The sequence below is a fragment of the Myxocyprinus asiaticus genome, chromosome 26 (assembly GCF_019703515.2).
Source record: "Myxocyprinus asiaticus isolate MX2 ecotype Aquarium Trade chromosome 26, UBuf_Myxa_2, whole genome shotgun sequence".
In the NCBI taxonomy this organism is placed as follows: domain Eukaryota; kingdom Metazoa; phylum Chordata; class Actinopteri; order Cypriniformes; family Catostomidae; genus Myxocyprinus; species Myxocyprinus asiaticus.
In genome coordinates this window covers 38,796,426-38,824,175 of record NC_059369.1, presented here as the reverse complement: position 1 = coordinate 38,824,175, position 27,750 = coordinate 38,796,426, and the positions used below count along the sequence as shown (strand labels likewise).

The following is a 27,750-nucleotide window of genomic DNA, read 5'->3' as shown; positions in this document are numbered from 1 at the left end:
CATTCAAGGTTTCCTGGGAATCACACCCATGACCTTGGTGCTGTTTTTGTGTTATTTTGTGCCAAAGAAAGTCCTATGTAATGCACATTTCTGTGGTTAAAAATATATGTACTCTAATAGCCTGGCTTCGGTTGTCCATTATCTGTTGCCGAAAAATAAATAAAATAAAAATTATAAACACTGTAAATGAATACTTTTTGCCTATTATTAAAATAAGTCATCAAAACACATCGATCAATGTTTTGATAATCATAATAAATTTGATTAATGTAAATTTAAAAGGTAGCTACTGTACAAAGGGGCTAAAGAGGCCCTCCCACGGTAAAAGGCACTTTTATTTTCTCCCAAAACACTAAATTGTTACAAAAAATGCTATAGTACTTTCCTAAACACCTGTTTGTCACTATGCACTGTGAAGTTTTCATTGCGTGTAATGTCTAAAGTTTGATTCTGAGGTAATTTGATCTAACATTTAATACCTTTTAAAATGTTGAAAATATATATGCAGCTAATGAGAATCCCTGAAAGGATCACAATTGTTTTAGAGACAAAATGCTTATTTGTCATTTTCAGTTTTGTTCCAGGTGATTAAATCAATAACTGTCTAATTAGTGAAAAGATAATACTTGGGATAATAAGCCCCCTTGTTGCAGGGGCTAAAAGGCCCCCCCATAAAACACATTGTTTTCTTAAGTGGTAAAATAGGTTTGATACGAAGAATTTTCAAAGAGTTCACACTGACTGATTATGTTTCAAGATTTTTAATCAAAACAACCGTATGCTATTATTTCTTTTGACACAAATTATGTAGTTTCATCATTATTCAATAAAAAAAAATATATATTTTATATAATATATATATATATATATGTATATATATATATATATATATATATATATATATATATATATATATATATATATATATATATATTCAGTGTGAATATATATATTGTTTTCCCTTCCCAGTCTGAATGCACTTTGAGACCAGAAAAAAGCTCTCTTTATGTCTTTATGCTTTTTCAAATTTTTAGTCGTGAAAGTTTGAGATTTATTTTTACTCACAATTGTAAGGTGTGGGAAACTGAGTCAAATTATGCTCAGTTGCTCAATTGGACCCAATAGAAAATTGCAGTAAAGTAACATATATAATATTCATATTTTTATTAACAAGCAATTCAAGTCATGTCATTTTTATTTGTATAGCGCTTTTTACAACACACATCGTTTCAAAGCAGCTTTACAGTAAATCATACTTTAGCAGAAAATGAAACTGTAATATCTATAAAGTATTAGATTCATCATTATGTAGTTTGATTAAATATGATTATAAACTGAGTATAAAAATAAATAATTAAATAATAATTGTATTTAGTACCCCAGTGAGCAAGCCAAAGGCAACTGTGTCAAGGAACACAAAACTTATGTTGAAAAGGGAAATGATAAAGCAAGAATAATTGCATATTTCTTTCTAATTTTACTTTTTACATTTATTGTAACAGTACTTTAAAATACGCAATTTTATAATGGGAGTCAATCAGTCGGCAATTCAAAAATGAGAATGTTTACTTGTCCTGTGACCATGATTTAAATGAGCCAGAGCAATTAAATTAATAAATCAATAATCAAACCTTTAAACATTATATGTACAAAATATGGAAGTTGTATGTGTATTATTATGAAAGGCTTTACTTGCTTGCTTTTATAGACTATTCGCACAACCCAAGTTATATGTTCATATGACAACAAGACAGTCTGCACTTTCATTTATAATTGACGACTGTGTAAAATACATCAAGAACTCGTTTTAGACTGTTCAAATTTTAAAATGAATTTTGGTCACCATAGTAACCGGTGGGAATAAATGTACCTTTAGCTCATTGTACGGTACCAGATACAGTTGTGCTTGCATACCCTGGCAGAAATTGTGAAATTTTGGCATTGATTTTGAAAATATGACTGATTTTGCAAAAAAATTGTCTTTTATTTCAGGATAGTGATCATATGAAGCCATTTATTATCACATAGTTGTTTGGCTCCTTTTTAAATCATAATGATAACAGAAATCACCCAAATGGCCCTGATCAAAAGTTTACATACCCTTGAATGTTTGGCCTTGTTACATACACTCAAGGTGACACACACAGGTTTAAATGGCAATTAAAGGTTAATTTCCCACACCTGTGGCTTTTTAAATTGCAATTAGTGTCTGTGTATAAATAGTCAATGAGTTTGTTAGCTCTCACGTGGATGCACTGAGCAGGCTAGATACTGAGCCATGGGGAGCAGAAAAGAACTGTCAAAAGACCTGCGTAACAAGGTAATGGAATTTTATAAAGATGGAAAAGGATATAGAAATATATCCAAAGCCTTGAAAATGCCAGTCAGTACTGTTCAATCACTTATTAAGAAGTGGAAAATTCGGGGCTCTCTTGATACCAAGCCAACGTCAGGTAGACCAAGAAAGATTTCAGCCACAACTGCCAGAAGAATTGTTCGGGATACAAAGAAAAACCCACAGGTAACCTCAGGAGAAATACAGGCTGCTCTGGAAAAAGACAGTGTGGTTGTTTCAAGGAGTACAATATGACGATACTTATGACGGAACAAAAATGAGCTGCATGGTCAAGTTGCCAGAAAGAAGCCTTTACTGCGCCAATGCCACAAAAAAGCCCGGTTACAATATGCCCGACAACACCTTGACACGCCTCACAGCTTCTGGCACACTGTCATTTGGAGTGACGAGACCAAAATAGAGCTTTATGGTCACAACCATAAGCGCTATGTTTGGAGAGGGGTCAACAAGGCCTATAGTGAAAAGAATACCATCCCCACTTTGAAGCATGGTGGTGGCTCACTGATGTTTTGGGGGTGTGTGAGCTCTAAAGGCACGGGGAATCTTGTGAAAATTGATGGCAAAATGAATGCAGCATGTTATCAGAAAATACTGGCAGACAATTTGCCTTCTTCTGCACGAAAGCTGCGCATGGGATGCTCTTGGACTCTCCAGCACGACAATGACCCTGAGCACAAGGCCAAGTTGACCCTCCAGTGGTTACAGCAGAAAAAGGTGAAGGTTCTGGAGTGGCCATCACAGTCTCCTGACCTTAATATCATCGAGCCACTCTGGGGAGATCTCAAACGTGCGGTTCATGCAAGATGACGAAAGACTTTGCATGACCTGGAATCATTTTGCCAAGACGAATGGGCAGCTATACCACCTGCAAGAATTTGGGGCTTCATAGACAACTATTACAAAAGACTGCACGCTGTCATTGACGCTAAAGGGGGCAATACACAGTATTAAGAACTAAGGGTATGCAGGGGTCATTTAATTTTTTTCTTTGTAGCCATGTTTTGTTTTATGATTGTGCCATTCTGTTATAACCTACAGTTGAATATGAATCCCATAAGAAATAAAAGAAATGTGTTTTGCCTGCACACTCATGTTTTCTTTAAAAATGGTACATATATTACCAATTCTCCAAGTGTATGCAAACTTTTGAGCACAACTGTATATTATTTTTATTAATGAACAGTGGAATGGCTCTGACATGGCTTGCAACAATACTGTACAATAACTCATATGCTGTTGGTGTGCTGGTGTTACACAAGTATAATGTTCTAAAAACTCTTTACAGTGTCAGAAAAAGACAATAATACAGTCATGACTCATGACTATTAAAACACATGAAGACAGCAAGTCCAAAGACAAATAGTTTATTCACTGACACTCCGCAGGGTGAATCACACCTGTAGATTGCACTACTTCCTGAAACACTGGCAGTGTTAAATAAGGCAAAGGGCTTATAGATCATATACAGTAGATTTGTACAGTTTCCCACCAACAACAGTTATACATTCACCAGTTACTTCATGTGTGATTATCATACAGATTTATATATGTAGAAACATATTCTAAAGGAAGTGCGTGGGACAGAAGTGACAGCAGTTTTTCAGATTAAACACTCACATTTATAAAGCTGATTTCAGTCTTTACTGCGAAACACTAGAAAAAATTGAACACACCTCACCACACATAAAATTCCTTATATCTCTGTAAGACATACAGTATATCTGCTCCCTGTGAGTTCTACTAAAATAAAAATTAAATACAAATATATTATCCTCATATATCTCAAACTGTCTATCTCTCGTTGAATAAATAAAATATGTTTGTTGAATAGAAGTGTAATATGCATTTTGAAATAACCTCATGTACAAGCATAGTATTGGGCACACATATTCACTCTCACACACACACATCCATGTGTTAATCTAATAGACATCATTTAACAATCTAGTGCAGAGCTGAGTGATCTTTTCACATACTCAAAAATGAAATCAAATATAACACCCAACAGACAATTAGTGGCTTCAGAGATGAGTTTGCACAAAAGCATTGATCACATCTAAAGCTGTTTTACAAATACATATAAAAAATATAGTCCTTTAAATGCCCTTTTTACAATTATCAATAGATTATAGATTTTTTATTTGAAAATATCAGTGTAGTTAGTTGCGTTGTGATGGAGTAATACAGTGCTGTTTCTAAAGGTAGTTGGGTTTTGTTCTATAATAGTGAAGAATGAAAACAAGTTGAGAGAATAATTTCACTGTCACAAATTTGGCCCTTTTCTACAATGTGAATGCCACTTCAATGTAAATCCGAGGCGTGAGAAACGGCAAGACATTTTGTTGGTTGCTTGGTTTCTATTTCAGTGGCATTGCACTGGGTAGCCCCACCCACAGTGAAATTTCATTGGTCCAAAATCCCACTCCACATCCTGCATCCTTTGAAATATGTTTTGTTCACGTCATGTCGGAATTACCGTAATTAAGAGATTCTGACTTGCAAAGTATGTTGATATCATTAACAACTTTTTGACAGCTAGCAACTGCACAAGTTAAGCCAGAAATACATTTTTACTCCAACTAACATTTAAATGGTTTTTGTCCTTCATCTAAATAGCTTGTTTTGGTTGTTTTTACATTGCTTCTTGAGACCAGAAACAGAAAACAGGCAATTAGACTAATCATGGCACCACCCAGTTGCTCACGGAAAGTGTAGCTAGATGGTGAATTAATGTAGTGATTAAATATTTTGCTGTTATCAACAACAAAGCCATTTTGGCATTATGAGTGTTTCCATGGAAACAAATAACTTCAGAGTTCCGGTGACATAAACTGTTCCGAGTAGAATCTTGCTCTTCCACCATCGGGCCGTACCTTGCTCAGAACGGTTACAGTAGCATTTTCATGTGAGCACGGTTTGGAATGGCACAATTATAAACCATTCTAGGCCTGGAATTCTCGGCACGGTTAGCTAACCTCAGTGCTTGAATTGGGCGGGTACTCACCGGTACGGAGTACCTGCACTCCTCTAATTTATTCAACAGAGTACCGGCAGTATTTCTTGCATACCACCACTTCTCAGAGTCTCCTGGTACGATGTGATTTCTTTATTAAATGATTTTTGATGATGGTTTAACTAGTTCTGTAGCCTACATTTATTATTCTACACACCTTTTTCGTCAGGAAAGTAGATTAATAGCTCATTTAAACTCAAAATGTATCACAATATATTCTCATATACTATTTTCATATAATATTTCTATTCTAATTTGTCAATAAATGTCCTTTTTAGCTAGTCTGGGAACTTTTACCTTTGTATGTTCATGTCCGGTGGTAAACACAAGCCCTCAGCGAATGACGATAAACCTCTCGCCTTTTTCTCTTTGCTTTCCTTTTTGCGACATGGGCCGTGCCTTTCCTGTGTATTAGCAGAGTAAAACCAAGGAAAAAAGCAGTCCTAAAAACTGGAAAATGCGATCATTCTCAATAGCGCACTCGCTCCAATATTTACCTGTCATGCGGATCTGTTACGGACATTCTAGTGATTTCACAGCACCACAGTGGAAAAAGAAAGTGTAACCGTGCCAACTGGCCTGAATCGGCACGGAACGGTATGGTTTTGTGAGGAGAACTGTTTGGCCGATGTTACCAGCTCGTAATTACAGTAATTCTGACTCAACGTTTACACAGCATTAATTACTGCAATGACAACATAAGAAATCTGAGATTCTACTCAAAGCTGTTCATGTCCTCGGACTGAGAAATTATTTGTTTCTGTAGTCACTTTTCCACCATTGGGCCGAACGTTTCTGAGCACGGTACGGAACGGTTACAGTAGCATTTCCACCTGAGCACGGTTCGGCATAGCATGATTATAAACCGTTCTCAGCCCGGAATTCTCGACACGGTTAGCTAACCTTACACAAGCACTCTCAACTGTGCTGGTAGAATGGCTTTAGTATGTGGCGACTCGTTTAGTGTATCTTCATGATTTTTTTATGATGGTTTAACAAATATCGTAGCCTACATTTATTTTTCTACATGCCTTTTTCATCAGGGAAGTAGATTACTAGCTCATTTAAACTACAAACCCATCAATATATTCTTATATACTATTTTCACATAATACTTATTGAACATTTTGCCAATAAATATACTTTTTAGCTATAATCTGGAAACTTTTACCTTTCTGCATGTTTGTTTCCAGCGGCAAACACAAGCCCTCGGCAAATGATGGTAAACCTCTCGCCTTTTTCTCATGGTCCGTGTCTTTGCTGTTTGTAAGGAGAGTGAAACCAAGGAAAAAGCAGTCCTAAAAACTGGAATATTCAATCATCCTCCATAGCGCGCTGCACTCGCTCCAATGTTTGCCTCTCACGCCATCGCCAACAGACGGATCTGTTAAGGACATTCTCCTGATTTCACCACACCACAGTGGAAAAAGAAACTGTAACCGTGCCAACTGGCCCGGATCGGCAAGGAACAGTACGGTTTTGCGATGAGCATTGTTCGACCCAATTGTGGAAAAGAGGCTTATTGCAACGCTTCTAACGCCAGGCCCAGTACTGATCTTTGTAAGGTTTTGTTGTTGATAACAGCAGAATATTTAATCACTACATTAATTTAACTCTATATTTTCTGGCAAAATGTTTAAGATTAAAGAAAGCTCACCAGTTAACACTGACTATAATACAATGGTATATGAAAGATGTGTTCAATACCTGTAACTGTTAAGGCAGGTGCCATATTGATTCCTTTTACTTGACACCACAACAGTCAAGTCGGAGCTTTTTTAGAATTCCAAGTTTACAACTTGTAATTACGAGTTTTTTGAAGTCGGAATCTTGTAAATATGATAATTGTTACATGACGTGAATGTACCATAAGTTTATTTTTCTCACCACACTACCTAATTTTTTCTTATTATTATTTTAAGCATAAAACGTACAACAGATAGTTTAACAAGCCTTAATATCACATCATCATTTTGTTTCTTAAGTAAATGTATCTTGGATGTTTAGATATTTTCCAACAAAAATCAAACAAAAATACTGATTAAAAAAATGACTGTTTGCACTGTGTTTCTTGTGTGGTGCGTACAAAGATGACAAGACTGTGGAATTGTGGAAAATTAACACACCTCAATGGGAGAATTAGTCTAATTAGTCTCTGAACAGATTTTAGCATTGATTGGACAATGGGTGGCGCACTGCACAGGTAGCCAACAGATGCAGAAAGAAACAACTTCAGTACAAATCTTTGTAGGGTTTTGAGTAATTAAACATTAGGTAATCCATGTAGTAGAAATCGTACGCCCTTTGCCTCTCAGATACGGTCAGGTTTGCAAAATACTGCTGCATAATCTCAACAGAAGTTCTGGCTGCTTTCGGGTTCCCATCCTTAAGTGTAGGGTACTCCAGGTCTGCCGGGGCTCCAATACTTCGCAAGAACAAGTTGGCGTCTTCTCCCATAGTGTCGGCTTTTCCGATGAAGTCATATTCCACGTGGCAGGGATTGCAGAGCTGATTTGCCGGCTCCCAGTGGATGTCCATTCCCACGGGCCGGTGAACGTCCAACAAGTATTTAATGAACTCCTGAAAGGTGACACCGCTTCCCGTCTTCAAAGCCTCCTTTGATGCGTTCACCCTATATCTGGCGATGATGTGCTTCCCGAACACGGGATGATAGTAGACATTCGGGCTCTCAAATTTATCCCTGTATGCAGATACCAGCCGTTCCAGGGGCTCTCTGATAAACAAGATTTTGGTGTATGTTTTCAGACGTTCGGTGATGCCCTTCCGGTCAAAGTAGTCGAGGCGTTTCAATTGATTGCTGTTGTGAACAAAGCCGTTATCGATTCCACTTGTGGAGTTGGCGACACCAGCAAGCACCATCAGAACTCTCTTCCAGTTTGAGCACCCAGCTTTGGGCACCTCACAGTAGAGCAGTTTATGTCTGTCTTCGACATAAATCCGGGCCACGTGGTGGGGCATTATCGTTCGAGATATATTACTCCGATACTTCGCACAAACCTCCCGTATTAGCCGTCGACGAGATTCCTGAATGTCCGCCAGACTCTCCGGCATTGAGACAAACTTTGGTGGTGAATCTGACGATGAATCGGTAGATAGCATTGAAGTGGAGGAAAAGGAGCTCGAAGAGTTTGTCAGTGCTCGTGACTCCGGGCTGGTCTTTAAAAGCTTTCGCTGTAGTTTGGTGACTGATGGAGAGCTTAGGGCAGGCTCTCGGGCCCTTGAGGTGGCAGTCTGCTGGGGCCCCAGAGAATGTGGCAACTGCATTGGTGAGATGGGGCTGACATCGCCCTGCGCAGACCGCTGGGTAACTTTGCCATGACTAGCGGAGACGCTGGTCACCTTCTCACTGAACTGGGTATACTGTAAATTTCAGAGAGAGAGAGAGAGAGAGAGAGAGAGAGAGAGAGAGAGAAGAGAGAGCATTACTTCTTAATAATATCAAAATGGTAAATTACATGCATTTACAATGGAGGTCTATGAGGCCAGATTCCGGAGGGTTTAAAAGGAGAAATGTGAAGCTCAGAACTTATATTTTCTTTTCAAATCAATGTGTCTTAAAACAATTATCTTGGATTAATGTCTTGCCCAATAGACGATGCTAACCTCATATTAAAAAACAAAATTTTCCCGGCTTGTATAGCTAATGCGCATACGCATTCTTCACTATTATAGAGTTGATTGGCAGGTGATGTCTGTATCTGAAAGGTGAATGGCTCTTTTAACTGTAAGGCGGCACTTCCTTTCTAAATCCGTTGACCATTGGGTACTCAAGAGCTCCTTGGTTGAGCATTCCAATTTCTCCCATTCATTTTAATAGAAGTGGCCCATCTCTGCTAAATAATCTCTGGCCTCAGTCACTATTCAAATTTATTTCACTGTATTTTTTCATACAGTGAAAGTGAATGATGACTGAGACTACCAGTTCTTAACATTCTACCTAACATCTACTTTTGTGTTGCTCGAAGGAAAGAAAGCCCAGTGGGTTTAGAAAAAAAATGTGCATGAGTAAGATGATGACAGAACACAGAAATCGGTCTATAACTATTATTTGTAGAGTAATTTTCCTATTATTTGTACTTCATTTAACCACCAGATGGCGTCTTTACACAGTTCTTTTTTTATCACCATGAGTCGCCGCTTTGTATCACTCATGACATCTGAACTGCATGAGTCTGGCTCAATGACACATTATGCATATCTTTAATCCAGTAATTGAAAAGGATTTCTGCTTAATTCTCCATGTCACCTGATTTACAAAAAGACGTCGCCTGTGGCAAATATCATTTTAACTTCTCATTTGGATTCATTAAGGTGCAATAAAGTCAATGAATTGAATAATCATAAATCCAGTATTAACAAGGTGATTAGTTCATTATGAGTCAGGCTTCATTTGATTAGTGATGGCAGGTTACAGCCTGGCAATCTGCCCCTTCCCCCAGGGCAATAATAGGGCATTAAAGGAAACAAGACTAGCATTTTAATCTATAATTAATATAATTTCTGCATTCTAATCTGTCCCGAAGATGTTAATATGGTACAAATACAGGTAACAGACAGACGCTGTTTTAAGAATTCACTATGGGAAACCCTTGTTTCTCACGAAAACCACTGTCACTAAAAAATTAACACTGAAAGAAATTATCTGAAAATGTAATAAAGATTAATGAAGATGTCCCATGTTAATTTATAGGTGAATTTAACTACAGTTAAAGGTAAAGATAACTAAAGAGTTTACAGAAGTAACAATAACTGTAGTAACTATGGAATTTTGGCAGAAACTATGGTTACAATGGTAGATCTAATATAATGGTAATTATTCTCATTACAAGAAGCTTACACATGCTCAAAAAACACAGACAATTGCTGACACACACACACATACACACACACACACACACACACATGCGAGTATTGTCTTACCTCTTTTGATGGAGTGGTGCCGCTGAACTTCATACCTGTGAAGAGAGACAGAGAGAGACAGATTAGCCTGGCATGTTAAAGAAGATAACAGATGTTCTTCACGGGATGTGTTCTTGCATTCCATCGGCACCATTTTATAATAGTTGCTCACTGTCTGTTGATCTCAAACAGGTCAATCAAACGAATAGTCCAACAACCACAATAAGATGCAAACAGCCCTTGAGTGTGCTCATTGAACCTGTGTGTGTCTCACTTTTCAGCTAAAGAATCTCAACCATTTCAAACCATTTATACTGTAATTACAGAGAGACAGTCAGACAGCAGCTCTTCATTAATTAATTACAGCTTTCTGTGTGTTAATTGTCCTTGACCATGTAACCAAGCTTCACACATGTTATTGAGTAAACACACAATATACAGATATATGGACAGACAGACAGATGGTCAGACAGACAGATAGACAGACAGACAGACAGATAGATAGATAGATAGATAGATATCCACAAAAACAGCAACAACAACAACTAAAAAACCTAGAACTGAGTTTTGGTTGTAAAGATTTGTGCGAGTGTGTGTACAGGTGGTGAGCCTCTGGGCTGATGTGACATGGCTTGACTGCATGTGATGGTGTCACTGTGTATTTAGTGTGTGTGTGACTCCATTAGCTGTATACTTCTATGAGTGTGTGTGTCCATGTGTGAAAGTGGAGAGCATCTGGTCCTCTCTTGTCCTGCGGAAGTGTTTGCGTCACTCCACATCAGTCCAGTTCCGAGTTCAGATGAGGGCACACACACACACGCACACACACACACACACACACATGCACACAGCTCAGTTGGTTTAGTTGGGAAGCCAGCTGGTCTCCAAGTCTGACCTGCTTAAATGTACCCAAAACCCCTATAAAACCAGAAAACCAGCTTAGGGATCCAATGTAAAAGGTGATTTCAGATCATAGTGCAGATCTGTTCCAAACAAAGATTACACTAAACAGACACAAACAATCCCAAAACGTATCAGCTGGCCAGGAGGGGAGACCATCTTAAACCATCCTAGGCCATTGGAAGCTGTTTTTCCTTTTTTTTTTTTTACCAACACACATTTTTACGAAATGTTTTAAGTTGATTACAACAGAAGTTGCTTGCATCCAAATTAGCTAATAAGTTCACTTGAAAATACATTAAACACATGGTTGAGTTATTTCTTGTGTATTTAATCTGTCACCATTCCAGTAATTTAATTGGATTAAGATTCATTTGAGAGAGTTTGTTTGACATTTTACACACTACTAATTGCACAAATATGAAATGTTAATTTTGTTATTTGTGAGTTGTACATGGCTGTAAGGCAACAACATGTTAGATAAACGTTTTTAAAGTCTCTAGATTCTCTTGTATCTGTGGCAATGATTTTATCACCTAAATTATACAATATTCAAACATTTATTTATCATTTGCATTAACTAAAGTGCATTTTTTTTCTCCAGAAAGTTCAGTTACTTATTTAATAATGATTTACTGTGAAAACAGTGGTGAATATGACATAGCCTACCATCTTTTATAAAACCTTCACTAGAAGGTCCTCGTTTACATCAGGATTATAAATATACATTATGAAAGCATTCATGTTTATTTGATCATTAATCCATCTGTTAGCATCTTGTCCAGAGAAACTGGTAAAAATCACTGGTTTCTCGCACACACACAAACATACCAATGGCTATTGCTTTAAATTTCTCTATTGTAGGTCGATTACATCAAGAAGTGTAAATATTGTGGCACAATCAATACATTCCTCTGTTTGAGCATCCCGATGAGCTCAACACAGCAACAATTGCTCAACCAATGGTGTGAGTTTAGGGCAGGACTATCGGTTTTCCCGACTGAAAGCAGACATCGGAAATGTTCGGGAAACCTGTAAATCTGTAAATAGTCATAACATTTTAACAATTCTAGTTGCAATTCCATTTGAACATTGCAGTTACTTAAAGATGAAGTGTATAATGTCTGCGCATTACACACTTCGCGCTCTATTTTCTAGGCCGCGCTAAGCACACGGGGGTGGGAGTGTTTGTGCTATCTGTGGGTGTATGCACGCAAACTGGATGTATTGTATGTTAATGAAGTGGTGCAAAGTGCAATTTGCTATTTTCTGGCCAATAAGTCATTGAACTAAGACGTTTGAGAAGCACCTCTATTCTCAGTGCAAAGTCTAAAATCAGTTCCTGCATTTGCAGTATGTAGAAACAAAAATTTAATATGTTTTATTTATCAATTATTATTGTGTATTAACATTTTTCCACCTGTTTCGTAGAGTGATTTTTAAGTTACTGCAAAATAGTCCAGAAGAAGGAGTTGGGGAGGGTCAAATTCTTGGAATTTGAATTTGGGGAGGTCGTTACATATGATTTTTTGCCCACTTCGTTATTTTCAATTATATTTTAATTTTGTTTGAAGTGTAATTTGAATTTAGAAATATTTTTGGTTTAAGTTTTTCATGTTTCAATAAATTAATGACATTTTAATGCAAATCGACCAGTAGAAGTGAAGTGCATGAAAAAAAAAAAAAGAAAAAGAAGAAGAAGAAGAAAAAGAAAAACAGTCCCTCATTCCACAGCCTAACCTGGAAGGCAGATACAATCAATGTTAATACTAGCCATGATATGTATGTCACTTGATCAATATGATTAATAATACTTACATTCTCTATAATTTTAATGGAGCCTAAATCCATATCCAGAACCACATTTTCCATGCCTATAAAAGGAGCGTGTCACTGTCAGAAATATCCCTGACATTCAACAAGGATGCAGTTAATGCACAGAAAAGAACATAAGTCAATTTTTCTATTCTTCTTACAATCCATTTACACTACCAACTTCTTATGAATGTGCTGTCTTTGTTCATTTATGTGGTTCTTGACAGGGAATGGATTATATAATAGGACACAGACGGTGCAATAACCAGAGAAGAACCTCAGAATTGAATTGCACTCGACCCAGCCCAATTTTGCTAAACCCACTTGCGCCTAGACTTAGTGCATGCTTGCACGAAAATCCCAAAACTTCATGGCAATGCCCATTGACTATGTAGACGATGTATCCCTATCGTGAAAGTTTGTGAACTTTTAGCACATGACAGAAATGCTGATCATGCACACTTTGCATTTGTTTGTACATGATATTGTTTGTGATCGTACGCTCCAACTGCATTTTGCGACTCTGCGTGTGTTTTTGAAAGCAGGGTCTGTAAACAAATGTTGCTGTCAGGAATAAGCCACAGGCTAAATAAATTACAGTGCAGATGAACTTCAACAGAGCTGTTAATTGGCAAATGGCTGATCAAAATGCAAAAGAACTCTTAACCTATTGCTGACTCTCTCACATATGTACATGCCACTGCAGGAATGTGTTTTCAGAGACACTTTTCTAAATGACTGTGGACATGCTGAAAAAACAGAAGCATCAAAGAGAATGGCTGACACATTCTGTGTCTTTAAAAGGAGAGTTTTTTTGAAGGGGATCGAGGGAGGGTTTTAAAGAGAGCTTGTCATAGGGGGAATGCTACAGTTGAATTATAGAGTGAGATCTTCATATTGTCTGACTGAAGGGCAGCAATTTTAACCTGAGATCAGAGCACGTTACTGCAGTCAATGCGCATTATGTTACAGCAGTTAAATGCAGTCACTATAGGACACATACAAGAAACTCAAGTCATCCTTTTGTTTTTACTTGAAAGGAAAATAAGTGAATCTATGAATATATTAAGGCTAACAGAAGTAACAGGCATATTCAGAATGGTATGTTACTACCATACTAATCTTCTTTTATATCAGCCTCAATTTGTTTTAACATCTATGTTAAAAAAAGACAAACTTTTACAAATAAATCAGATTGAAAGTGCAAAATATCTACATACCAAATACTTGCAAAATAATAATGACACTTGCTGAATTAAACATGGAATGTCGTTGTGTTGTGTGACAGCATTATAGCATGCTACTGCTTGAAATGTGTAATGTTCCATCCTGCAAACTGTCACATAATACTTTAAAAAAAAAAAAAAAGAGCTTGCAGTGTATTTACTGTACAGTGGGAACTATGGAAGCATGCTAGTATTCCATTCCATACATAGCTATAGATTGTGTCGCAGACAGAGTCTACATCTCCTGGCCAGAAAGCATTTTCTGGATTGGTTCTCTGTGTTTACACCAGTACACATCACTTCAAACACTGGCAAGCCTTGCACTATCTGAGTGCCAATTAAAATGTTGTTCAATTAGAGGACATATCAAACTAGCTAAACAGGCCCTGAATGCTAACCCCATAACAAAAAAAGTTCTGGAACAACAGCAGTCTTATCGGACCAAAACCAGCAGAGCCTGATGGTCTCTCTGTCTGTGGTAAGGACAAGAGAGGCTGCGGGTTATTTCAGAAACTCTTTCTTTGTGAAGAAAGAAACTCTTCTCTTTCTTTTGCTCAAATATTCTGAAGGTTAGCTGACACCAGTGTTGGGGAGTGAGTAACAAACTAAAAGTAGAAATGCTACTAACCTAAAATAATATCCCAGATTTAGTACAAGTTAAACTCAATTAACAACATCTGTGGCATAATATTGATTACCACAAACATTAATTTTGACTTGGTTTACTGTGAGGCAATGGAAGTGAATGGGGCCAATCCGTAAACATGAAAATACTCAGTTTCAGAAGTATAGCCACAAGACGTAAACAATACGTGTGTTAACAAGATTTAAGTGTGATAAAATCGCTTACTAACCCTTTCTCATGAGCAGTAATGTTTAATTGAACGTTACAGCTCATAATACACAAATCTTTACAGAAGAATTATTGTAAGCACTTTAAAATTATAAGCTTTACTTTTCTGCCTTTAAACCCTCTAACAACTGGCCCCATTCACTTCCACTGTAAGTTCCCCGATATATGTTTTTTTTTTTTTTTATGTATTGAAATTATTTTTTGTGGTAATCAACATTATGCCACAAATCCTGTTGACTGAGCTTAACTTGTATTAAACCCAGAATATTCCTTTAGCTACATATAATTTGAATCAGCTAAAGTGCTTTAAAAAACAGCTTAAACCAGCCTAAGGTGGTAGCTGGTCTATAAGCCAGCCTGGGCCTCGTTTCCCAAAAGCATCGTAACTTGAGTAGTACTTGAAAATGCTTGTAGAGTGCTCTGGAGTACTCGTACAGTGCTAAGAGCATCGTAAGGACATATACTTATGCAGACACCTGCAGGACAATCGTGAAATTACACCTGATACAATTTAAACACTTTATGATAAAACTTTAATATCAGGACACCTATGTTTTATTTATTTTTATTTTAACAGACAAGTCTAATAATAATAAATATAATAATGATAATAACGAAATGCATAAAATAGACAGTCTGTATAAATGGATGAATAGATTAATTAGTAAACAAATAGTTATTTGTGAGGACTAGTTGGTAACAGCAACGTGGTGGCATGATTGATGTAGTCAACTGTATAACTTAAAATCAGAGAGAGAAGAAAAAAGTCAATAACTTCATGAAAATCATCTGTATATATTGGCTAATCCTTGTCTCCTCTCACCAGCAATGTCAAGCTGTGTAGCACCGCACATTCTGCATTGCTGTCACTGTTATCAATTTTGGGAGTAAAGAGCAGACCTCTGCTTTATTGGTTAATGTCCCTAAAGTGCATCTTCTAAATGTCTTCTTATTTTGTGCTGTGTGATAACACGGTGAACCTCGTAATATTCAGTGAATGCTTGTAATTAGCAGGATCATACACAGGGCCTCTGCTGTCTTCACTAATCCTGGAAACTTTCATATCGAGAGAAATATGTGAAAACGAAATATTACACTTTACACCTGATTATGGAAGCAGATTGTGTAAAAGAAATAGATCATTCTGCACAAAATTGTTGTATAACAATATGTAAATATGTAGTTAATTAGGTCAAATATTTAAGAAAGTATTTTTAAACAAATATTAGCAAGGTAAATTGCAAATTATTGTAAAGTTACGCACAAATATAATAAAGTTACAATGATGAGCAGCACTATATATTCACATTTCAGCACTGTCGAATGGACAGCAACTCTCTTAAGTAAAGCGCATCCTTGCACGTTCATGTTAAGTGCAGTTTTGGGAAACGCATATAAAATACGAACGTTCCTAAAATCGCTCGTAGAAAACGCTCTTAACCGCTAAAATAGATTGTTATTGGGAAACGAGGCCCTGGTCTGTTTTGATGGCTTTAGAGAGATTTTGGGTACTAGTCTGCTGGTTATACTGGAACACCAGAGGCCTTACCAGCTAAACTAGCTGAAACCAGCTAAGACCAGCAATCCACTTCAGGCTGGTTTAAGCTGTTAAAAAGAGTAGTGTGAGTAAATGCTACATTAGGGATTATACCACATATTGTGCATGTCACTATGATGTTTTTGACTCTGTTATATAAATTAAAGTGCATTGCAGTTTTATGCCATTTAGTGTACAATTATTCAGTTATTCAATTTAATGCTGCCAACCTTATCCTGTTACATTGCCAGACTAAATCGGTTCTGAATGCAAACACATTGCAAAGTTAGAGTAGCAAACTACTTTTTAAAGGGTAGTTCAACTGCAGTTTAACAACTAGTACTTTAAATTACGAGTAGCTAATGGTTTCGGAAGCTAGTTTCAAGAAGTTTCCCTAACACTGGTTGAAACCAGTAATCCAGATGGTGACTGGGGAAGTAGGCCATAATTCTGAGCTGTTAGCTGCTATTGGCTGTTAGATGGAAGAACACAAGCCCTTTTGCACACTCAAACAACAAAAAAACACCCAGAACCTGACAACTCTGTGCTGCGTTATATTATAGCACTGCTTCTGTCTCCAACACCACTGGCGCTTTATTCATTTCATTCTGGCCACACATACACACACTGAGTCTGCTGTAGGCTTGAGTTTCCGGCAGAATTTTTAATCTTATATTGTTTTACCTGCCCTCTGGTTATGCTGGGCTCCATGGCTCCGTTGTCTGTCTCTCTTTCTGTATGCTGCAGGGTTCTACAGCATTCAGGATTGAATTTAGAATGCCTTTTAAATTCTAAATCAATTCCTGAGTTTGAACTGAAGTAGCAAACAGGATGCACAATTGTTATTCAAATTTGAATTTAGGTCATAGAATTAAAATGGAATGAAATTTAAAGAACTTTGCATGCACAATCTTACACCGACTATGCTTAATAAGTGGACAACATGTATGGTCATGTAAATGCTTAAAATGGTTTTCCTTTATCGGGTTAGGTCATAAACGGTTTAAGCATAAACCGATCAACAGTCTCCAAACTCATGTAAATGTATTTTTCTTGAGCTGTCTGAATTTTTGAATAAGCTGATTTTTGGTAGTCATCAGCGTATTGGTGTGCATGTAAACTCACTCAGTGTGGACATTTTGTGGTGCTATTTTAAATAAATTTTACTGTTAATTGTTTTGCCTTTATTGAATTTAGTTAAGAGAAATAATGACTAACAAGTTCAGAAAATGTATTTTACATTTCAGACATCAAGGCTTAAGTGTGTAATTTCTGCATTACTAGCGTCACCAAACAAAATTGCAAAAATAAATAAACGTTTCCAACCCGATTCCAGAATATATGAACTAACAATTGCATTTGTGTTTTGATTAAATTAACAGTAACCTTATGGTTAAGTATAACAGTTTAATTTAATGCTTCATACTTTGCCAGATGATATATGTTCTGAAGGTAAACATATAGCAAAGTTTGCTATTTTTTTTGTTAGGAGCTTGTAGAGTAACAAAATATTTTGAAAAAATTCCCCCACAGAAAACTTCCCCCATCTTCAAACAGATAGTCCTGCCCAAAACTCACACTATTGGTTGAGCCAGTTTTGCTGTGTGGGGTTTGGCCAATTCTATTAAAATTCTAACTCATGAATTGAAAGAGAGCTAACTGTTAAATTCTGAATTCGCCTAACACTGCAGTGCAGACTATGATATGTGTCAACCGTGAATGTGATGTTCTAGAAGAACCATGTTGGTTCCCTCTGGATCTGTGCGTGCTAATGAGAAGCTGGTGACCGGAGACACCATGGGACATGACAGAACACACTGTCGCCCGCCTGACTGACGGGCAGAGACCAAAATAAACCTCGCTGCCATCAGGTGAATCTCTCTGTCTCTAAAGTCTCTGATTATGTGGCGTTCCTTGAGGCCTGATACACACACTCAGGCAAGTGCTAAGAATGAAAACACACTGAAAAATTACAGCCTAATAAAAATAGCACAACACTGTCTACAGTGAGAGAGAGCAGTGACAGTGTGTTTGATCAACAGTGACTGCCCTCCTGCTCCTGCTAACTATGACCACACACAGACACACACACAGTCTCGCCGTCTGACTGGTTTTGATCATTCAGAGCTGTGTAACAGTTGGAATGAAATCAAACCCTCAGATTCATTCAAATCCATATTTTGGTTAATTTCATGATAATTCAGCTACAAAAAAGAGTGAAGTCCTCTCAGCTCTATTTAATACATTTTACTATGTTTAAATAGCTTCTGCAGAATTCGACAGATTATTCAAATATGTCATAAAAAGGGTAATTTTATCAAATGTATAATTATTTTTTAATAAATATAATATTTATGGTTGCTGAATTTTCTGCATCCCACCCAGTATTAGTCAAAAGTGAGCTAAAACCAGCCTGATCTCATGAACATTACATGACAGTGGCTATATTTTTGCAAAATGAAATTACGTGCTTCATTACACATTTTGCTGTAGTTCCCAAGTGTAATGTCCAGTGAGGGGGCGCCAAAAGCAAGTGAAATGGTGTCGTAATGAGACAAGGTTTTTAAGGGGAATATTAGACTAAGGTTTTAATAAGAAACTTTAACATAAATCTAACCAATAATGTCCGAAAAGCAAATGAGAGGTGAACAAAACAGACATCCATACCCTTAAACCAAGATCTAAACCTAACCGATAGTGTGGAAAAGGCAAATGTGACATGAAAAGCAAAATTTCTGAAGCAACCGCGTCATTTAGTGTTGCTTCTATGACACTTTAGTCTCACTTGTCAGCTTGCATGTTTGGCTGGGCTCAAACCACGGACTGCCAGTCCAACACTCTTAGTGAGCTATCGTGGAAGCTAATCACATTGGAATAAGTGTGTATATATAGGTGGGTCTTTAATACAAGCATTAAAATGTGTCGTTTTTCAAATAATGTGTTTTAGTAAAAGTGTTTTGATATCACAACAAAGCAGTAAGTAATGAGTAATGGTGCAAAAAATAAGTGTTTATAAAGTGATAATCAGCCAGTCGTGATGTGTGAATGTGAATAAAATGCACAGTTATTGTAGTGCCTAATTGATTAATGTTAATTTCACCAAGAAACTGTGGCTAAACGTAGAACACAGCACGTAAAAGCCATTACTATAAAATGTTTGCTGTAGTAACATTCAATCTATGAGACTAGGTTGGCTAATGCCCAAAGTATACATCGATTTTGATGTGAATGCTCACCGTCTACGTACAGTCGAATGTGAGCATATCAAAGTATACTCCATTTGACGGTGCACGCATACACAGGCGGTTGGCGCATGGGCTCTACCACTGCTATAAGACACTGGAGTATTTCTCTTCAGGAGTTTAGACCCTTAAAGATGTCTTTATAGTCCTTCAGACTCAAGTTATACAAATGCAGGTATCTCCTGACCTCCTCATAGACGTGCTCTTGACGTGCACATCCACTGTTGTTTTTACCTTCGTCTCCTGTTATTTACCATTGTTATTTTTCTTCTTCTAGCATTTCTTTGTGACAGCAACAGCTCAGATGTGAGTATTGCCACTTTGTGGATACACTTACACTACCGTTCAAAAGTTTGGGGTCACTTGCCTGAAATGTTTCTCATGATCTTAAAAACCTTTTGATCTGAAGGCATATGCTTAAATGTTTGAAATTAGTTTTGTAGACAAAAATATAATTGTGCCACCATATTAATTTGTTTAATTACAAAACTAAAACTTAATTAAAGTTTTAAGTTTTTGAAATTGATGACTTGGACCAAATAATAAAGAAAAGCAGCCAATAAGTGCCCAACATAGATGAGAACTCCTTCAATACTGTTTAAAAAGCATCCCAGGGTGATACCTCAAGAAGTTGGTTGAGAAAATGTCAACAGTACATGTCTGGAAATTCTAGGCAAAGTGTGGCCACTTTGAAGATGCTAAAATATAACACAGTTATGATTTATTTTGGATTTTTTTAGTCACAACATAATTCCCATATTTCCATTTCTATTGTTCCACAGTTTTGATGACTTTACTATTATTCTAAAATGTTAAAAATAAAATAAATAAATAAAGAATGAGTATGTGACCCTAAACTTTTGAACGGTAGTGTATTTGTGCAAATAATTCCATGCACATGTGCATTCTGCACATTCAGTGCTCGAGCACTCTGCTGATGACAAGATTTGCTTCACGTGTCCTGTACACAGACCTTAAGCATTCGCATCTGACCGAAGTATACTTTGGGCTTAAATCTGACAAAACCTCCCTTTGGGGACATCCTCAGTTGGAAAATTATTAAATAAAACAGATACTGTTTAGGGTAGGGTTAGTCTGTAGGCATTAATTAGCTATAAAAACAACAGAATGGTATGTGACCTTTAGATAGCCAAGTAAATGTGTGGCTGCTTCTGAAACCAGGAAAATGGTGCCTGCAGAGGCTGTATACAGAGGAAGTAGTCGAATCCAATGTTCGCTGCCTACCAAATCCCACAATCCTGTACGTGCGGATCCAAAGTGGTTGAGCTGAAGAAACAAAATGGCGGCCGAAGAGGCAGTTGTATATAGGCCAGTTGGTATATAAATGTAAGTTTTTTTACCACTTTTCCAACTTTTGATTCCAAAAGTAGTATTGTATTAAATATACGCTTGGTTATTGGAAAAACTCTCTTGATTTTGTTCTAGATTAATAGTCCATTGTGGTACGGTTGGACTGAATGAATGCTGGTATTCTAGCAATGATGTGACAGTGCTCCTCGGAAGCCTGTCTGAAATCAATTTCTGGAGGTACCTTTGTGTGCAAACAGTGTCTGTTACGTCAATGACTGATAGGTCAGTGAGGCAACAAGGCAGCTACTTTAGGATTCAAACACAGCTTATGTGTGATCTATGCTACTGAAGTGTGTATATAAAAGTGTGTAAATGAAGTGTAATATATGCTGTATTTCAAATGGCTTTTGTGTCTTAGTTATAACAAACAGCGATATTCACCCACCGTCGGTTGAGTTTTGTTCTTTCCGTTCAAACATCATTCTTCCATCTATAACTCTATGTGTTTCCAGTCTCACACAGTCTGTTGTGCTTTTCCATGCCCTATTTTCAAACCATCTGTTCTTTAAATTTTGAGAGCTTCTGTGAATCTGACCGAGCGGCACAGACTAACTGAAAAAACCCTGCAGATCTGGATGGCCCTTTTTACTGGAGGGGTCGCACACAAATCTGCCTGACAGGGTTCAAGAGAAGTGGAAGGAAAATAACTGAAGTGTACGGAACAGAATATATGAGGCTTTTATGCAGGTATCTGAGGCTTTTGAAAATAATTTTCTGAAATATTAGTCACGCCTTATACGTTTTAATGAAAGGTTTCCCGTAGCAACAAGCATGCTTTCAGATGATGATATGATATGCCGTTCCACACAGAGATGAGAGAGGATGAAAAAAGGAAATAATTATAGACAAAAGATGGGCAAACTGCAGAGAGACAGAACAGTAAGGTGCTAATCACTTTGTATGATACATTACAAAAAACTGATTTCACATGATAATCTTTTCCGCAAGTTCTGCAAAAGATTTTTTTATTTCTAGTTCTTTAAAAAACCATGAAATCCAACTTTTGGTTTTGTCTTACAAATTGCTAAATTTTAAAAAGGGATAGTGAAAATTCCCTCATGATTTACTTACTTCCTGGAATCCCAAATATGCTTGACTTTCTTTCTTCTGCAGAACACAAATTAAGATTTTTAGAAGAATATTTTAGCTTTGTAGATCCTCACAATGCAAATTTCCAAAATCCACATAAGGGGAGCATAAATGTAATCCATGAGACTCCAGTGGTTAAATCCATGTGGTCAGACATTATATGATAGGTGTGGGTGAGAAACAGATAAATATTTAAGTAATTTTTTTTATTTTTATCATAACCCTGCCCAGCAGAGTGTGATATGCATGAAGACTGTGAATCATCAAAAGCAAAAGAAGAATAAGAAAGTGAAAGTAAAGTGGAGATTGACTAAGCAGGGAGGAGAATTTATAGTAAAAAGGACTTAAATATTGATCTGTTTATCACCCACACCTATCATATTGCTTCAGAAGATATGGATTTAACCACTGGAGTCGTATTGAGTACTTTTATGTTGCTCTTAAGTGGATTTTGGAGCTTACAAATTTTGGCACCCATTAAATTGCATTGTATGGACCTACAGAGCTGAGAAATTCTTCTAAAAATCTTTATTTGTGTTCAGCAGATGAAAGAAAGTCATACACATCTGGGATGGCATGAGGGTGAGTAAATGAGAGAATTTTCATTTTTGGGTGAAATAACCCTTTACATGTTGGTAATGTCTGTTAGCTTTTCAAGTCAACTACATGCTAGAGTACTTCTTAAGGTTAACAAAATTAACTTTTAGCATATATCTTTTAGCATTGTTTGCAGGGGTGTATACAAATTTCAAAAATTGCATGCCACAAACTAGCAATAGTAAGTAGCAAATTATAGTTTATGGCTATGACATAAGCCTATTGGGTATGTCAAAAATGGACAAACCCTTTAAAATGTCCAATTCTAACCTGTTTCAATAAGAAATACATCACCACAGGAAAGAGCTCATCAAACCATTACATGATGACTTTAACATTTAAAATACAGCTCTACAAACTGACAAAAATCATGAAGCTTTAAGGTTTGTGTGTGTGTTTAGCAGTTTTCCAAACCCAGTGAAACGTGAATGCTTACAGAGCCTTTGGGAGTTAAAACAGAGCAATGGTGCAAAGAGAAAAAGAAAGAGAGAGAGAGAGAGAGAGAGAGAGAGAGAGAGAGAGAGAGAGAGAGAGAGAGAGAGAGAGAGAGAGAGAAAGTGAGCTCAGGTACTGCAAAATACAAAAGTTTTTCCAAGACACAAGGAGCCATCTAAAGTAAATAACATGTGTGTTTGTGAGAGCTGTGGATGTTCACCTCAGGGCTAATGCCCTCTGCGGCCATCTGTGCTGACCGACCTATGTTCACAGCACAAAGGAACGCACACACACACACACACACACACACACACACAATGGTATTTATGGAGGTCACTTCAAACAAAGGCAGATTATTTGTGATTGCAGTCTGATCACGTTCTTTTCAAAATGACCAATAGTGTTCCCTCGGTTCAACTTTGACCTTTATAAACACGAAGGAAGGGATCCCACTGATCTGTGTGCTGTCTGCATGTTTTAGCACCTGAAAGTGCACTCGACTAACCACGTGTCAGGAAATATTCCAAGTTTTAATGCTTTTCTCTGTCATTTAACTACTGCTGCTATGATGTACACAAAAATTTTTACTGCCTGATTTCTGTATGCATTAATTGTGTTAACTGCAGTAATAGAGTTAATTTAATCAAATAGCACTGCCTTTTGTGAATATGGTAAATTTGATAATAAACCTCATTTGCATAGAAAAATACGGGTTTGTTTTGACAAGAATGACAGTGAATTAGTTTAAATGTGCACTCAGTATTTTTGTCCTCATATAACAAGTTTTTCTCCTAAAGAAATTAATTGTAATTTTTAAACATGTATAAATTTCTAAAACGCAAAAACTATTGCGTTTGAATGATGCTGCATCCACACCACTAGGTGTCAGTGTAAGTGTGAGATGACATGAACAAAACGTACTGAGTGTACTTTTAAAATTGCTTTTTGCATCTTCACACATACCCATGTTATCACTTCTTTCAAATGTATCATTATATACTGGTATTGCCATAAAAATGATTACATTAACCAACATAAAACAGACTGATCATTCTATGAATTCGGTTAACAGTAGGCTGAAAGTTCTTAAGCTAAATCTGGTCTTTGCTCACTGAAACCCAAACTACTGCCTTCAGTGGATGAAGCAGGAAGTGTTTTTAGGCACGTGTGAGCTCCACTTTCTGGGTGAAATGTTCAAAGAGAGGAGCCAAAAATGAGCTGCAAAGCTAGTTGTTTTTAGTTTTAAATGTTGTACTGTAATACAGTGAAGAAAAATGCATATTTTTAACTCTACCCTCTAACCCAAAACCCAAACCTAAACCTAACTGTCAGCGAAGTATGTGTATGTAAGCTATATGCGCATGTGTATGTTATTCATTCTAGTGTGTGGAGGTGATTTTATATTGAAAGACTCTTGGGCAGTATGTGAAGACTAGAGAAGTATATCTGCCTTAAGACTGACAGGTTTGATGGTGCATGAAAAACAGGTCTCGCGGAGGCTGTTGAGAGAAAGAGATGCTGACAGAGAGATAGAAAGAGAGAGAGAGAGAGCGATGTGTGCCTTGTGTTGGGGGCAGTCTGTCATTCATGATGAGGTTGGCGGTGTGGCTGTCGTTTTGTGTTTCTGATAGAGACCAAGTGAATCAGAGCTTCACTAAACACAAAGAGAAGACACAAATCCATTTAACAGGCTGAGATGCAGCGGTTGGTTAGTTTAACACTCTGGCTTATCACAGCACTTGCGTGGCAACACTGTATTGATATTCCTCAGCATTCAGGTTTTTGTTTGTTTTGACCGCAAGTATTAAACTTCTGCAATTAATTCAGCCTGAACCGATTAACGTCCAGAGTCCCATTTAAGTGGTCTGTGGATAATTTTGGCTATTTTAGTTTGGTTAACATTGTATTTTACAGTTTAAGAACACAAATTTGTTCTCATCCCATTTTACGTCTATAATCTGGCGTATTTCTAAGTGAAACAGGATATTCAGTGAGAATAACATAGAGCAGGACATGATTTTATACATCAGGAATTGATTGGATCTTGATAAGTGCCCAGAGAGCAAGGTGACATTGAAATTTCAATCTCAACCTAAATGATGGTTTGGATGAAAAATCAGCATTGGATCAACATTAAAGGTATAGTTTACCCAAAATTGAAAATTCTCTCATCAATTACTCACCTTCATGCTATCCCAGATGTGTATGAATTTCTTTCTTCTGCAGAACACAAATTATGATTTTTAGAAGAATATTTCAGCTCTGTAGGCCCATACAGTGCAAGTGACTGGGTGCCAAAATGTTTATGCTCCAAAAAGCAGAGAAAGGCATCATAAAACTCCAGTGTTTTAATCCATATTTTGCATATTTTTGAAGCAATATGATAGGTGTGGTTGAGAAACAGATCAATATTTAAGTCCTTTTTGAATTTGAATTTCTTCTCCCTGCCCAGTAGAATGTGTATGCATGAAGAATGTGAATTACCAAAAACACAAGAAGAAGAATGTGAAAGTGATCTGTTTCTCAACCACACCTATCATATAGCTTCTGAAGATATTGATTTATATTGGAGTCTTATGGATTAATTTTATGCTGATTTATGCAATTCTTTGAGCTTCAAAATTTTTGGCACCCATTCACTTGCATTGTATGGACCAAAAAAGCAGAGAAATTCTTCTAAAAACCTTCATTTGTGCTCAGCAGATGAAAGAAAGTCATACACATCTGGGATGGCATGAGGGTGAGTAAATGATGAGAGAATTTTTGGGTGAACAATTCCTTTAACTCAGGGTGCAAAAGTGATGTTGAACCAACATCACATTGTAACATTAATTCAATGCCATTAATGGTGACGCATCAACACTGACTCAATTGACTCAGCAATTTTTCAATGGTTGTTTGCCATCTGGGTGTGCATTAGCATACCATACCAGAATGTAACCTGGAAGAGAGGTGTTGAAAAATAGGAGAGATTGGTGACGTAATCTGAGAAGTAAAGTTATCTCAGAGGCAGAGCAAGTTATTCACATTTGGATAAAAGATTACAAAGAAAAGCACGATTTATTTATTTCAAATAAAAATGTGAAAAATTTTACAGTAAGACCAGGAACATGTATTAAGAAAGTTAATAAGGGTCAGTTTTGATTTCATGTTGACTTAAAAACTTTACCCTGAGCTGATGTCAGAGTGTTTCTTTTAAATCCTGAACACGAACAAACACCCTTAGCACACTAGCGGCTGTCTGTCCTCTCTCTTCCTCACCTGTCCACTCAATGTCCGAGCTGCCACACTCAAAGGGCATGGCTGGGATGCTATAGGTCAAAGGAGGTATCAAAGAGATGACTGAAGTGCCGTTTGATTACTTGCATGAACGTGAGTGAAAGATAATGATGTGGGTTATTGGCCGGTTAACTTGTGATATCAGTTTGAGCTATGCCTAAACTAATGAGCTATTTCTCAGTTCAACGTCTTTAAAACTCATCAGTGTGGATTTTAGCAGTCCTATTGTTAGATCTGGAAAAAGGATGATAAAACAGATTAATAATTCCCATAGAGTTACATTGAAGGAGGGACTATTATTGAGATCAGAATATCATATGTGTGGACTCATTTGATGTGGGCCTGTAAGCAACCACAACGAACACCCTAGCAACCACATAGTAACGCCCTCAACCGATGGTGTGATTTTGGAGCTATCTGTTTATTTGATCTGTTGCGGTATCCTTGAAAGCTGTTTGAAAACAATGTTTATTTTTTAATTCCATTGAAAAAATTACATAAGCATTGCACACAAGATTTTTTATAAAAAGGATTGAACATTAAAAAGTTTTCCATGTTAAAGTCATACACTTTACCTCCAAAGATATGCTAATGTAAACCTGGTCTCATAGAAACATGTTAGCCTTACAAAATTTTTGCACAATGATTTTTACGTGGCCTGCTGTATGTATTGCGGCAGTTTCCTGGTGAAATAAACATTAGAGGCACTAAAACAACATTGAGTTTTATTCGGTCACACAAATCACGAGTAAAAGGGCAGATTACAGTTCATAAACACTTTCCACCATGTTCCACACACAATGCTATCTTATGACAACTAAGACAACAATTTTGCTATATTGAGAGACATTTTAACATTTGGGTTAAACAACCAAATTAATTTACTAGCTTGTATAAACATGTTTAAATTGTGCAGTAGCTCAACTGATAAAGCGTTGCATTTGCAATGCAAAGGACTGGGGTATGAGTCCTGAAGGGCATGTGAGTCGATACGTGAGCTGAAATTGTCAAAGAAGCACCACAAAATAACGTAGTTGCTACATCACATGCTTTTTATGACACTATCAGTTAGGTTTAGGTTTAAGGGAGGGAGGTTGATTTTGTTGATTAGAACTTG

The 27,750-nt window shown here is 37.0% G+C and overlaps 1 protein-coding gene across 3 annotated transcripts in view; it reads right to left on the bottom strand.

Annotated features, from left to right (window-relative positions):
- Nucleotides 1–1,177: 1,177 nt before the first annotated feature.
- The window catches only part of LOC127416607 (carbohydrate sulfotransferase 8-like), a 242,775-nt gene continuing 216,202 nt past the window's right edge, over nucleotides 1,178–27,750 (bottom strand). For 2 of the 3 annotated variants that reach the window (XM_051656036.1, XM_051656038.1), the window contains 2 exons: nucleotides 10,311–10,345; nucleotides 1,178–8,750 (listed from right to left, as the gene is read on the bottom strand). In XM_051656036.1, the coding sequence (XP_051511996.1) occupies nucleotides 7,602–8,750; nucleotides 10,311–10,345 (1,184 nt within the window). In that variant the 3' untranslated portion in view covers nucleotides 1,178–7,601. The remainder of the gene's footprint in view (nucleotides 8,751–10,310; nucleotides 10,346–27,750) is intronic. The other variant, XM_051656037.1, reaches the window with a different exon arrangement.